Here is a 13794-nt window from a genome sequence, read left to right as displayed (position 1 = left end):
GTACTTTTAATACAGGAGATCGGTTTCCTGCTCTCAGGGGGACAGAGGGGGATCTGAATTTCCTTCTACCAGCAGTTGCTTAAGTAACTTTTATTTAAAATAATCAATATGTCAAAATGGCATATTTGGGGGCAACCTGCCCTTGGCGTCCACACTGTTCATGTATCACCATGGTTTCACTACTGCAGCTACAGATTTAAACCTACAGTAGGGAGAAACCCAAGATGAGGGTGGGGTTCAGCTACCTAAAGACACATATGCTGAGGCTGTAGAAAGACACCTATAGGCGGAAAAGGACCAAGGTGACTCCTTGCACCTGCTGTGTCTGTCATCCCACCCAGAGATTTCTTAGATCCAGTATCCCTCTCCTTGAGCTCAAGTGTCAGAAAAATGTTCAACAACAGATTAGGATCCTATACTGAAGACATTTAGACTTGAAATCCAATCACACAAAAGGGCTAAAAGGTAGGAATTCGTTTTTTTTCTTACAAGATGATAGGATGCATATAAACAAAGCTTCTGTAACATCATCTGTGTCAGCCCTGAAATCCTGTCTTGGAGCCATTTCTTTTGAGAATTATTTCCCACTTTCCCGGGACACTTACACACATTTGAGATGCTAACACCCAAGGTTTTCATATTGGATTCTCAGAAGCTTTGGTCTAAATGTCTATTTTAGTGACATTTTAGTGATGACACTTAGTACATTTAGTGATGTACCTCTGGGAGCAGCCAGTGGCTGGTCTGTGCTTCACTGACATTTCATCTCATGCTGAGGAAACAGACTCTGAGAGCTCATGTACTACTATCTCACTGCAAAGAAGCCTTGGTAAGTGCAGTAAGGGAGCCTGGAGTGTTAAGGAATGGCAGCTGGCCAGGGGCACAGATGTACGATCAAGTCCCAGGAACGCCTGGCAAGGTTTGACGCGGATGGGCAAGGGGGCAGGACTCGAGCTCCACGGGCATGACTAGTGAGCGGGCACCGGTTGTCTCCGCACAGGAAGGTGATCTGTGGACACCATGTTAGGAGCTGTTGTCACTTTCTCATTTGACTTTGAAGAGTTACATAAAAGGTTCCCAAACCCTGTTTTTGTTGAGTTAGGAATATTGCCACCAGGGGGCAGCAGCATACAGAGTTACATTTTCTCTGCAGGTGGGAAGAAAAACTAGGAGAATGGAAGAAAAGCAATTAGAATATTTTTGTACAGAAAATTCAATCAAATATAAATCTCTATTATTATTGTTAAAGTCGACAGTTTCATGCACATTGAAGCAGAGAGAGCATAAGCGCCCTGGGCTTGGAGGAGGGTCTGTGCTGAGATACAGGTTGAGTTCAGACAAACCAGACTTGAAATCCCAGCCCTGTTTTTTTATTAACTATGTGATCATGGGGGTAGTTGAATCAGCCTCTAAGGGTGTTACAATGGTTAAGTTAAATTTGTGTCCAGTGCAAGCCAATAAGTGAGAGTTATTGTTATAAGCATATCTTCTGTAGAACTTCAAGTTTCTGTTTAAGAATTTCTTTCTATAAGGAAACATTAAATCATAGATATGAAATTGGAGACTCTTTGGCTTTGTGCATAGCCCAGAGGCTTCAGGAGTAGCTTCATGACAAAGTTCCTGCCTCTACAACTTTATGTAGGGAATCATTTTATAAACTGGCTACTTTTACCACATGCTTCTAAAACACTACAATCTAGAAGCTAGTAAAGTGTGTATAGAAGGTATTAAGTGTGTCATTTCCAGGATTAAAAAAATTAATGGTTCCTTAACTCTTTATGGAATACAGTCCATGTTGCTTAGCATGGCATACCGGGTCTGCCTCACCATCTGGTCACGTCTGTGTAGACACCTAGTGCTGTGCTCCAGGAGTTTGATCCGGGTGCTCAAAGGTGTGCTCCGTCAGTATGGAGCATGATAACAAATAGTTCAATGGACTAGAAGTTAAAATACTGTGGATACTGAACATACACTGCTTTAATACAGTTTTGCAGAATCAAGAGTATTCCGATTTTAGCATTACAGGCCTTTCCATTGCGATGGGTCCTGAGTAGAAAATAATTTCCAGAGCGACAGTTAGCATGATGAGGACCGCTCAGACCCAGTGCAGGTTCTTGGGCTGGGTCCTGGCTTCCGAGGAGCCACGCTGAAAATTGCTCTTCTGGCCACGCTGGTCACGATGTTCTCTGATTTCATCACATCACTTCACTCCTGGGTGCCGTTGTCCAGGCTTTGCTTCTGCCGCCAGTGGATTTTCCACTTTCCTTGCTTTCTCAACTACCATCTGGCAAGATCCTTCCTCAGATGTTACCTCTTCTCTGAAGGCTTTTCCATCCTTCCAGAAGCTATCACTCCTTGTCTCTGCTTGCTTCATCATACTGTTCTTCTCCCTCTTGTTCACTCAACACATATGTGAATGCTAGGCTGTCATCATTTGACAGGATGCCGACTTTGCATACAAGGACCATTTCTGATTTTATTTTGTGCTCCCAGAGCTTAGCACAGAGGTGAGCACAGAGTAGATATTCCATAAGTGTTGGCTAATTGTGAACTAAGAAATAGAAAATAAAGATCAGTGTGAATCGCATTCAGGAGACTATAGATGAGTCTGATGAGAGGAACAAGAAGGAAAAGGGGAAGAAGTGGAGAGTCTATTGTAAATCTCCCAAAAGCACATGGACTTTGGAGTCAAAGCACAAATTGTTCCATTGTTTTGGCAGAAGTTGCCAGCACCCATTTCCCAGTAGATGTGGGCACCAGGATCCCTTGTCCCCAGTGTATTTCACATTTGCTATCACATCCTAATCTGTGAATTCCATCAACAAAGCCACTAATAGCTTTTTAAATTGCCAACAGAGAGAATATTAAAGGCCATGATATTTCCAAAGGGAAAAACAAACAGAATCAATGAACGTGTAGGGCCACAAGCTGGTGTAAAGGTTAAGAAGCCTACGTGCCTAGAGGTGAAAAGTGCAGGGAGATGGAGGTATAAAAGAGAGATCCAATCTCTCTCTGTGTGTCCCAACCCTTGGGTCTGCCACTGTGTCCTACGTGTCTCTGGGCCATTGAGATCAGCACAATGAAGATCCTGGTCTTGGTGTTGGTTTGTCTACACCTCTCGGAGGGTGTGGAAAGGTGTGTATGGGGATTCAGCTTTATCGTAAATTCCAGCCCTGAGGGAGAATCACAAGCTAGGGTAGAGCAAAGGCCTTCCCCTATAGATCTCATGGAAAGGCAGTCAGATTGTGTCATGATACATGTACGCAAAAACCACAGGGAGTGAAGACTTACAATGGATGGATGGGTGGATGGATGGGTGGATGGATGGTGTGTGTGTGTGTGTGTGTGTGTGTTGTGAGATTAAAGGTGGGTTGGTGTTTTGTTGGCTAAGAAAAAGGGATACAGGATATATGTCCCTAGTTTACAGGAGGGACTTTGGATAAATGGAAATTTATTCTGCGTAAGCCATATGTAAGCAGAAAACCCCAAATACATATTGCAGTGCATTTTCATGCTGGAAATGCTGGAGTGACTGCAGTGGTCAGAACTCACTAAAATCCAGGAGGATTTCTTATAAGAGGCTCTTCTTGGGTAGAATATAAGAAGGTTTGAAAACCCACATCAGATCAATGAAGGCATTGCTTTCATGGGGAAGGTGAAGGTCACTCCTTTTGCCCTATTCTCTGCAGAATCATTCTGAAGAAAGGCAAGTCCATCCGCCAGGTGATGGAAGAGCAGGGTGTACTACAGACTTTCCTGAAGAACCACCCAAAGGTTGATCCAGGTGCCAAGTATCTTTTCAATAATGATGCTGTTGCTTATGAGCCCTTCACCAACTACCTGGATGTAAGTGAGGGTCGAGGTGGGGTCCATAACTCTTGGCTGATAACTATTCTCAGATACTCATTTAGACCTCTCATTAGCTCTGATTTTGGACTTTTTACTAAACCCAAGTCTCTCCTTCCTCAGGAAAGTATCCGGAGAAGTTATGAGTTGGTACCATTTAACACTATCATATTCCCTCTCCTTCCTTCTTTCCTGTCATTACTGGCTCACTCTCTAAAGCTCCATTTACATGGTTAGGAGATTCCGAATGACCATGTTCCAGTCAATTGAGCAATCGAAAGGAAGTCCTAGTGATGAGCTGTAGGGGAAAGAGGGAAAGCACAGGCAAAGCGGCCAGGCAAAATCTCCAGTAGCTCCAGATGCTATGTAGCTCCCCATTTGGGAACATACACTGGTGCTCAGAACAAGTATTTGCGTGTTCTTGAGACTGCAGTGTCTGCTCAGGGCATCTCAACACACTGGTGTCCCATGGACTGTTTTTAGTGAGATGTTACATGAGTGTCAGATCTAGGGATCTCCTATTTCGAATTCCACTTTCTATAGATAGTAGATAAAGAGGCAGGGCAGTGACATGACTGGCCAAAATTCGCTGAGAACTCAAATTGTGTCTCAGTGAAGTTCTCTTGATTTCCATGCTACCCTCATTTTTGATTTCCTGGCACCTTGGCTACTATGTGACCAGAGGGAGAAGAATGGTGGGGAAATACTTAACACTGGAAGAGAAAAAGGGACATCAGTGTGTGTGTGTGTGTGTGTGTGTGTGTGTGAGAGAGAGAGAGAGAGAGAGAGAGAGAGAGAGAGGGAGAGAGATGTGGGGAAGATGGGTTGTGGGAGACGTAGGAGACAGCATCAAAGGAAAAGACTTCAAAAGGGAATGGCTAGAGAAGGTGCAAGGTCTTAGGACATGTTTACACAGCTGAATGTGGCTGCAACTCCTAAGGAATGACTAGAGACATTAACATTGTCCAGGGCCGGATCCTCCTTCACACCTGACCCTTCCTAGTGTTATAGAAACCAATTAACTTGAAATTCAACCTTGAAAAGCTAAACCATTAGATTCATTAACACACTTGCTTAGCTGACTTTATGCACGTAGCCTTTAGCAATTATCCTAATAAAAAGAAGCTTCATTCTGGAGTTGGGGCCTCATTCCGACTCGAGTATGAGGACCTTCACTTAACTGCGCTTTGTTTACGGACTCATCTTTTGCAACTCCGGCCATACTCCCTGCAACAGTGGATGAACACTGGGAAAGGAGAAAGTGATTGCTTCTCCAGCTTTGCATGTTCGGGCGTAAAATGGTAAATCCATGGAGGTATCACCTGATACAAAGTAGAAAACAGTTTGGAAGAAGAAATTGTCTTGCCAGACTCAGCTAGTCAAAGGTTTGCAATTAGGGACAAAAGTGGGGAATATTGAGAGAATCTGACTCCAGATGGAAAGAAGAACCTGTTGGAGGAGAAGCTACTTACTCCCCCAAGGAAATTATTTGGGAAAAATGTGGCTTTTAGTGAGTCAACTTCTTCCCTATTCTTAGGACAAGATTTGGCTGCTTAATACAGGTGATAAACTGTTCTTTGCAGAATTACTACTTTGGAGAGATCAGCATTGGGACACCACCACAAAATTTCCTGATCCTTTTTGACACGGGTTCATCCAACCTGTGGGTGCCCTCCACCTACTGCCAGAGCCAGGCCTGTTGTGAGTATACCACCATCACCGCCCACCCACGGATAGGAGCAGAGGGCGACGCAGAGTCAGGATTAAGCACAAGCCCATCATCCAAGTCTAGATGGTGCACCAAGTCTAGTCTTGGTGCATATCCATGATCTCAGCCTCCTTAAATTCAGAACATCTGGAAATCTTGCTCTTGGTCTGTATTTCACAAGTGCTGCATCTCTAGAAAGCGAAAGAAGTAGACCAGGGCTTCCATTCTTTTCTCTATCGATCCCTTTCCTCAGCTCTCTCCTGTGGGCCCCAATTCCTGGCACTTTTGAGTTGACCCATGCTTCAGGAAATGGTAGGTTGGAAGGAATTGGGGCAACATCTGCTTCCCAAGGGGACAGACTTTTCTGGGGCTATTGATTGCCTTCAGCCCAGAGTCTGAGGCTGAAGCCCAATCCCAGGCTTGGTCTGATGGTCCCAGGCCATGTATTTTGGAGAGCCACGAATGCTGTATATGTATTTTGGAGAGCCACGAATGCTGCTAATATTTAATTCTGTTTTTCCACAGCCAATCACAACAAGTTCAACCCCAGAACGTCTTCCACCTTCAGAAATAGTGAGCAAACCTATACACTGGCCTATGGTTTTGGAAGCCTGACTGTGCTCCTGGGATATGACACTGTGACTGTAAGTGCTGTTCTTATCCTCCTGTGGGTCTGTCATTTGGCTCCCCTATTCTAGAGCCTTAAGCTGTCAGCGATATTCATGATTACTAATTAGGTACAAATTCCCAGAAGCTGATTCTTGGAAAGAACACCACTGGCCATATAATTAAACCTCTCTCCCAAGACCGGGATAGCCCTACAGCAGTCCTGACTGCTGCAGGCTCTTTACATTGTGCCTCCCCATGACCTTGCTCCCTGGTCTTAACTGTCCTCTTCAACCACCTGGAGCACATCTGCTTCCTCCTCCACATGACTTCACTCTGGATATTTGAAGACCTTCCTTTCACTATTTTCTTTTCTTTACATCAAGCACCCATGGGTCCTATGTCATTCTTGCACGTGGACGGTTCAATATAAAACCAGCCACTGTCCTTACACTGTCCTTGGAAATGAAAACTGCCACCCCAGAAAACAATGGCCTCTACTTCCCCAACACCCACATTCTTTCCAAGACACACATGGTTGGGTCATGTTGTCATCCCTTCATTTTCCGTGCCCCACCCTAGGATTGAGCTAAGCGTGAAAGAAGCCAACTTCTTCTCCCTAAAAAAGGGTCTAGGTTCCATTCCCTGGACACCTAAGTCTATGTAGGATTTGTCCACCTGAATTGTGAATCTTTTCTTTCTGCTTGTCCCAGGTCCAGAACATCGTCATCCACAACCAGGTGTTTGGCATGAGTGAGAATGAGCCCAACTACCCCTTCTACTATTCATACTTTGATGGTATCCTGGGAATGGCCTACCCCAACCTGGCGGTGCAGAATGGCCCAACCGTCCTTCAGAGCATGATGCAGCAGGGCCAGCTCACCAGACCCATCTTCAGCTTCTACTTCTCTCGGTGAGCACCCTTGCCCTGGGTGGGTAGGTGCAAATGAGTTGCTGTAGGGGCTTTCAACAAGTCAACATCACACAGAGCCCAGGTTTTAAAGTTTCCTGACAAGTATAACTTGCTATATGCAATCAATGCATTTCTGAACATTTATTATTTCATTTTGCAGGGGATTTTATTTAAATACACTAGAAGAATATTTTTTAAAGGTTATTTATTAATTTGAGAGAGAGAGAAAGAGAGATGAGAAAGGGAGGGACAGAGAGAGAGGGAGAGAATCCCAAGCAGACTCCACACTGTCAGCACAGAGCCCGATGCAGGCTCAAACTTGTGAACTTGAGATCATGACTTGAGCTGAAACCAAGAGTTGGATGCTTCACTGACTGAGCCACTCAGGTGCCCCTAAATGCACTAGAAGAATTTTTAATTCAGGCCATAAGTCATAAGATGACTCTTTTTTAAAAAATCAACTGGGGGAGCCTGGGTGGCTCAGTCGGTTAAGCGTCTGACTTCAGGTCATGATCTCACACTCCGTGAGTTCGAGCCCCACGTTGGGCTCTGTGCTGACAGTTCAGAGCCTGGAGCCTGCTTCGGATTCTGTGTCTCCCTCTCTGCCCCTCCCTTGCTCATGCTCTGTCTCTCTCTGTCTCAAAAATAAATAAAAACGTTAAAAAAATAAAAAAAAAATGAACTGTAGTCCCTCACCGTTTGATTAAAAAATTTGAAGTTGTTGTATTAGATTTGTAACAACAGTAGAGCCATAGAACTAGCCTGATGATCATTTGGTAATAGAACAACAATGAAATGATAATTACAATACACATCTGACTTTCCAAAGTGTTCTCATAGCAATTCTTATTTCAAAAATTCTATTGACTTCTTTTTGCCAGAAGGAAATGCAGGCTCAAAGGTAGTCACTATTGAGCAAGGTCACTCACTGACTCACTGGTAGGTGTGAGGCCATGATTCAAATGCAAATATGTTGGTCACAAATCCAAGACCTATCCTACTCTGCTGGTCTTGAGCTTTCATGGTGAACTTTATTTACTAATTTTTTCCCCAAACAATGATCCTCAGGGAACCTGAGTCCAAATGTTCAATGACTGGCAGGCCCAGGTTAGGGAACAGAAGAGGCCTGAATCCTCTTAACACCGTCTAGTTACCAACCTGAGCACGACAGGAGCATCCCCATCACTGCCCACTTGAGATCTCTGTCTGTCAGGCCCCTCCAGGTACTCTCTGAGGGGTTTCTTCTTGTTCTCACTTTGTCCTCAGGAGGGTGTCCCTGGGAGGCTTTTAGAGTTTGTTTTCACAGGCCTGGTTTCCAATCCCATCGCCTCTTTTATGGGCATAGTCTGTGTTTCCAGTTCTCTGGTACTCTGGGTGTTCCTCCGAGGAGGCTCCTCTCCCTTGTGCCTTAAGCCTGGCGGAGCCTGAAGAGCAGGTCAGAGGATGGTACCCCTCTTCCTCTGGTTCCACTGTGTCTGAAGGAGAGAGGGACACTGAGAGGGGAGGGAGGGGCTGCCTGGCCATGTGTGTTGTGGGAACTCACGCTCTTCTCCTCTTCTCCCTAGCCAACCAACCTATGAGTATGGTGGAGAACTCATCCTGGGAGGTGTGGACACCCAATTTTATTCTGGTGAGATCGTCTGGACTCCTGTCACCCGGGAACTGTACTGGCAGATTGCCATCGATGAGTAAGTACAGAGGAAAGTTCCTATGGATTATGGACACCCCTAGAGTGTCCCTCCAGTGTGACTCTATTTCCTGTTCTTATCATGGCATAAACCCCTTAAAGAGAATCAGCAAACCCTCAGGCTGATTATTCCTGGAGCTCAGTAGACTTTGGCATCTAGCTCTCGACTGAACTTTTTGACTTGGTCACTGAGCCTTGTCATGTCAGCAGGTTGGTCATTCCTAGGTCTCTGTGAATCTACATCTTTGTTCCTGGAAGCTTCATTATCCCAATTAGCGTAGTCTTTACCACTTCCTTCATCAGGAAATGTAATAGCTGTCATGGGTGTTTTCTATGTGCCCAATGTACTAAATATTTATTTAATATATTGTTGCATGTAATCTCCACTACAACACTATAAGGTGGTCAGCAGTATATTTCTTTATATAGATAAAGAAATCAAGGCTCAGAGGTTAAGTAACTTATCCAAAATCACACATTTCACACATTTCAAAATTTGAGCCCAAGCATATTTGATCCCCTAACCCACGATCATGAATCAGTTACTTCTACACCCCAAGCCTTCAGGAAATGTCCATCACTGCCAGATAAAGATACATGTCTTTGGCCAGTAGTTGAGACCATCCAACAGCTGAGCCCTACCTATCAGAACAGCCTTCCCACCACTTCCGGATGTGCAGCACGGACCTGACCATGTTCTTGCACCTCGCCATGACTTTCTTGCTTCTTCTTTTTTGACTATGACACCTGAAGTGGTCCTCGTGTCCTTGCACATCCTTCTAAGCCCAGATGAATTATTACCTCCCTTGAAAAGGCCTCTCAGGGTCCCAGTCTCTTTTTCATTCCCATAGTCTTACCAGCTTTCGTCCTAATATGTATCTCCTCATCTCTGGGTAAGTCACAGTGCAACCGGCCAGTGCAAGGGTAGAGAGACAGGTGAGCAGTTGGATGTCTGACAACTAGTTTCATGTGCCTGGAATAACGGGATCTTTTCACTTGGACCAATTTCACTCACACTTTAAGTATTTCTTCTCAGAAAAATCCTCATCTGACTAAATGCCTCCCACATCCAGACTAGATCAAGCACTCACCAGGGCTGCAATCAAACTCCATCTGTGTGTTTCTGTTAATTCTGTTGTGTCTGTCTTGTTCACCATTATGTCCAAGTGCCTTAGTTCACCAAAAACACCCAAAATATACGTGGACTGAAGAGGAAGCGTAGAGTAGCAGAAAAAGCTGGATGAGGAAACAGGGACCGAATCACATAGAACCACGTTATGGAGAATACCAGCTACTGCCTTATGGTGTTAGCTGTGGCTTAATGTATGGTGTTGTCACATGTCCATTAGAACGTGTTCTTTAAACACATTGAATATAATTGACTCACCTTTATATCACCATAATTCTTATACGAATGCTTTGTATATAGTAGGTGCCCAATGTGTATTTTTGAAGTGATTCCCAGCTCTAGCTCTTTGGCACTATGTGCCGGGCCGCATATAGGTAGATTAAAGAAGACAAGACACGCTCCCTGCCTCCCCAGAGCTTTCAGTCAGAGCTGGAGTGGTTACCAGAGCAAGACTGAGGATGTTACTCTGATAATCACAAAGACACAAAAATCACATTACGTGGATTGCAGTTCCGAGGTATGTCCTGAGTTTTGGGGAGAGGCATATCTTCAGAGGAGCAGGGTTGGCAGGTTAGGGTAAAAAGGCACTTCTTTGTGTCAGAAATGCTCGACTGTCTTTGTACTGGGGTTCCCCTCAGGTTTCTCATCGGTAACCAGGCCACCGGCTTCTGCTCCCAGGGATGCCAGGGCATTGTGGATACGGGGACCTTCCCACTGACTGTTCCCCAGCAGTACTTGGACTCCTTTGTGAAGGCAACAGGAGCCCAGCAAGATCAGAACGGCGATGTGAGTAACCAGAAGCCAAGATTCCTCTGCACATCTAGGCAGCCTCAGCACAGGAGCCTAAGTGCAATGAGTTCATGAGAGATAGGAGGAGGGATTTGTGGGGAGCTGAGCCCCTGGCAGGACAGAACAGGTGGGGACACAGCATGGCCTTTCAGGCATGAACCCTCAAAGCAAGGAGGGGTGAGGGGAGGGAGTAACACCAACCAGACTGTGAGTATGGGCTGAATGGTTGTCAGGAGGGACGGCTGTTCCATTGCTGCCCTAGGAGCACATTTCACCTTGGTGTGGCCAGTGTCATTTGACGTGTGCCAATAGAGGCAGGCATGTCACATTTCCCCATTCCACCGAGATTTCTTTTTCCTAGAAATACTCCTTTGGCTTTTATCTGAGCAGCCTCCCGTCCCCACCCCTCCTCCCCTTGTACACACTTCTGCAGTTTGCTCCTCCAGCATGCAAGAGTCTCGTTTAGTCAGACCAAATCTTGGCTCCTCAGGGTGTGTGTGTGTGTGTGTGTGTGTGTGTGTGTGATGAGTATGTGGACAGGTGCACACAGCAGGGATATGAATTGTGTGAGAGCGTGCTTATACAGACTGGGCCTGTGTTTCTTCTCTGTAAGTTGCACTTTCTGAAGGTAGAAATCTGTTCTGGAATGAGTCTAACTCCTTACGGCCATACCAACACATCCCAAACCTGAGATGTGCTCAGGGAGACCCAGGAAAGCAGAGCACCTGGTCAGTGTTGTGCCTGGGAATCGGGCCTTGCTTTCCATGCTCTCAAACAGCCTCTGCTGGAAGGTCAGGAAGGAAGTCTCACAGGGAAAGGGGGACTGGGGCCCTTTGTCTGGGCCCCCCGTCTCCTGGCACGCTACAGCTCTGCCTCTCCTCTCTCTCAGTTTGTGGTCAACTGCAACTCCATACAGAGCATGCCCACCATCACCTTCGTCATCAGCGGGTCTCCTTTACCTCTGCCTCCCTCTACCTATGTCCTCAACGTACGTATGCACTCTGGGCTCCACGGACATGGGATTGGATGGGTCCAAACAGGTGTCTGGTATTCTGAGGGTGAACCAGAAGCCAGAGACCCCGCAGGTGTCATGGAATATAGGATGGGAACTTCCAGTGGGGAAAAGCCTTTATATGCAACTAGTTATATTGTCATGTCCTTTGTCTCTTCAGAACAATGGCTACTGCACGCTTGGCATTGAAGTCACTTACCTGCCCTCCCCCAATGGGCAGCCCCTGTGGATTCTGGGAGATGTCTTCCTCAGGGAATATTACACTGTCTACGACATGGCCGTCAACAGGGTGGGCTTTGCCCTCTCTGCCTAGACTAGTAAGAGGAAGCTGTCTCCACCCTCCCTGCAGGACTCTGGGGATTGCCCTTCTCTCTCAGCCGACAGCAGCATTTTAGGCTAGTCTGACCGTTTTGTGCAATAATAGAGTCTTACTTGCAGCAAATAATAAATTAATAATCTCCAAATGTCTTTGCTGTTCCTTCCAAATGTCTTGTGTTCTGCTTAGTTTATTCTAAATTGAAAGTTAGCACCAGCTCCTTGGGAAATCAGTGAATTGACTAATGGGCAAGAACAGGGGAGCAGAGATCTCAGAGTGAGGATCCACAGCACAGACGTTAAGGGCACAGTAGAACCTACATGAGGAACTGTGGCGGAGGCGAACTGCACTCCCAGCACTCTCCCTTCCAACACATTCTCCTCTCCATTCTTGAATGTTAGAGAAGAAAAAGAAACCTTAGTGAGCATTTCAAACTAATGCTGAATCAAATCTGATCAGACAACACAGTAGGTTTTGTTGTTGTTGTTTTTGTTTGTAGGTTAGCAACACAGCTTTAATGTATGTTGACATTATCTGATTTTTTCACAGACCCCCTATCACTACTGGTGCTCTCAGGCTGCTCACATACGCACTTTACCTGCCTGGGCCTGACTGCTTTTGAGTTTAGAAACCCCATCTCATTTTACAGTGGAAGAAAGTGAGGTGTGGACAGGTAGTCATACAGTTAGTGTTAAAATCAGATCCAGATTCAAGGTATTAAATACTTTTATTGTGCTGCCACGTGATGAAGTCTGCTATGTGCAAGCCATGGACGCATGCAATTATAAATGAGGCGTGGCGTTGGCTCCCTAGGGATTTTCTATCAAGTAGAGCCTCTGGCTGCAGAGCGGTTTTCTGATGGCAGTAAGACCAGTAGCTGAACTTGCCCTCCACGGTAGGTTATGAGCAATCATCTGCAGTGGGTTCTTCGACCGCAGTAATGCTGCCTTTGGGGAGCTAAGAACTGGTGTGGCTCTGGGACTCAAAATTGTTTCCAGAAATGTAATTAGAAAGATGTATCTGGGAAGAAAGATGCAAAGAATTCTCAGTCCAGATTTGCATGGGTGGTGGTGGTGGACGGAGGTGTGCCTTTCTCCACAGCATCGCATCATTCCCCTCTACCAACATACGATGTTATCTTATGGAGACTAATGTCTGCACTTTGGACATTCCTTTTTCTTTCTTGTGTTTCTCTTATGGGAGATACAGACTTTTTTGGCAATTCACAGAAGCTTCTCGCAGCTTGAAGTCTATTCCACATTGTCTATCATTGTAGGATGGGGACAAGATTAATATGTGTGTTTCCCACCTGCCAGTATATCATGCTGTCCCCATCACACTAATAAAAATCTTGCCTGTCTGATTCTTGTATCTTATGTGATAGAGACTGGGGGACTGGGGAGAGAAAAAAAGAAAGAGAGTGCAGGAGAGACAGAGAGAGAGAGAGAAAGAGAGAGAGAGAGAGCGCGCCCAGTGGGTCAAAAAAGGCAAAAGAAATGAGGTGTAATGGACATTTTAAGAAAGGGGGGGGGAGGTAAGGGGGAAGAGAGAAGGGATAGACACTATGGATGGGGAGGTGACAATAGAGACTTGGAATTTGGAATTTCTTGGTGGCAATGTTTCACAACAACATCTGTGGAGGGGAACGTAGGACAAAGATTTTGAGAAATGTTGCCTGTGCTTACAAATTAGAGGCTTTTTAATGTTCTTCAAGAGTAGAAAGATTGGAATTCCCCTGTAATTGTTTTTGGCAGTTATAATGTGCTTTTTTAAATGTGAATTCATGCA

The 13794-nt window shown here is 45.4% G+C and overlaps 1 protein-coding gene across 1 annotated transcript; it reads left to right on the top strand.

Moving 5' to 3' along the window:
* Positions 1-3079: 3079 nt before the first annotated feature.
* Positions 3080-12158, top strand: LOC147578241 (pepsin B). Its single transcript, XM_086715181.1, has 9 exons — positions 3080-3135; positions 3690-3846; positions 5430-5547; positions 6080-6198; positions 6874-7073; positions 8639-8761; positions 10528-10675; positions 11568-11666; positions 11851-12158. The coding sequence occupies exons 1-9, from the start codon at positions 3080-3082 to the stop codon at positions 12001-12003; spliced, it is 1173 nt and encodes a 390-aa protein (XP_086571307.1). The 3' UTR covers positions 12004-12158.
* The last annotated feature ends 1636 nt before the right edge of the window (positions 12159-13794 follow it).

This window comes from Puma concolor, chromosome C1 (genome assembly GCF_028749965.1).
Source record: "Puma concolor isolate L17-30 chromosome C1, mPumCon1.1.hap2, whole genome shotgun sequence".
Lineage (NCBI taxonomy): Eukaryota > Metazoa > Chordata > Mammalia > Carnivora > Felidae > Puma > Puma concolor.
The sequence above is the reverse complement of the archived record's forward strand: the minus strand, read 5'-3'. Positions and strand labels throughout refer to the sequence as shown.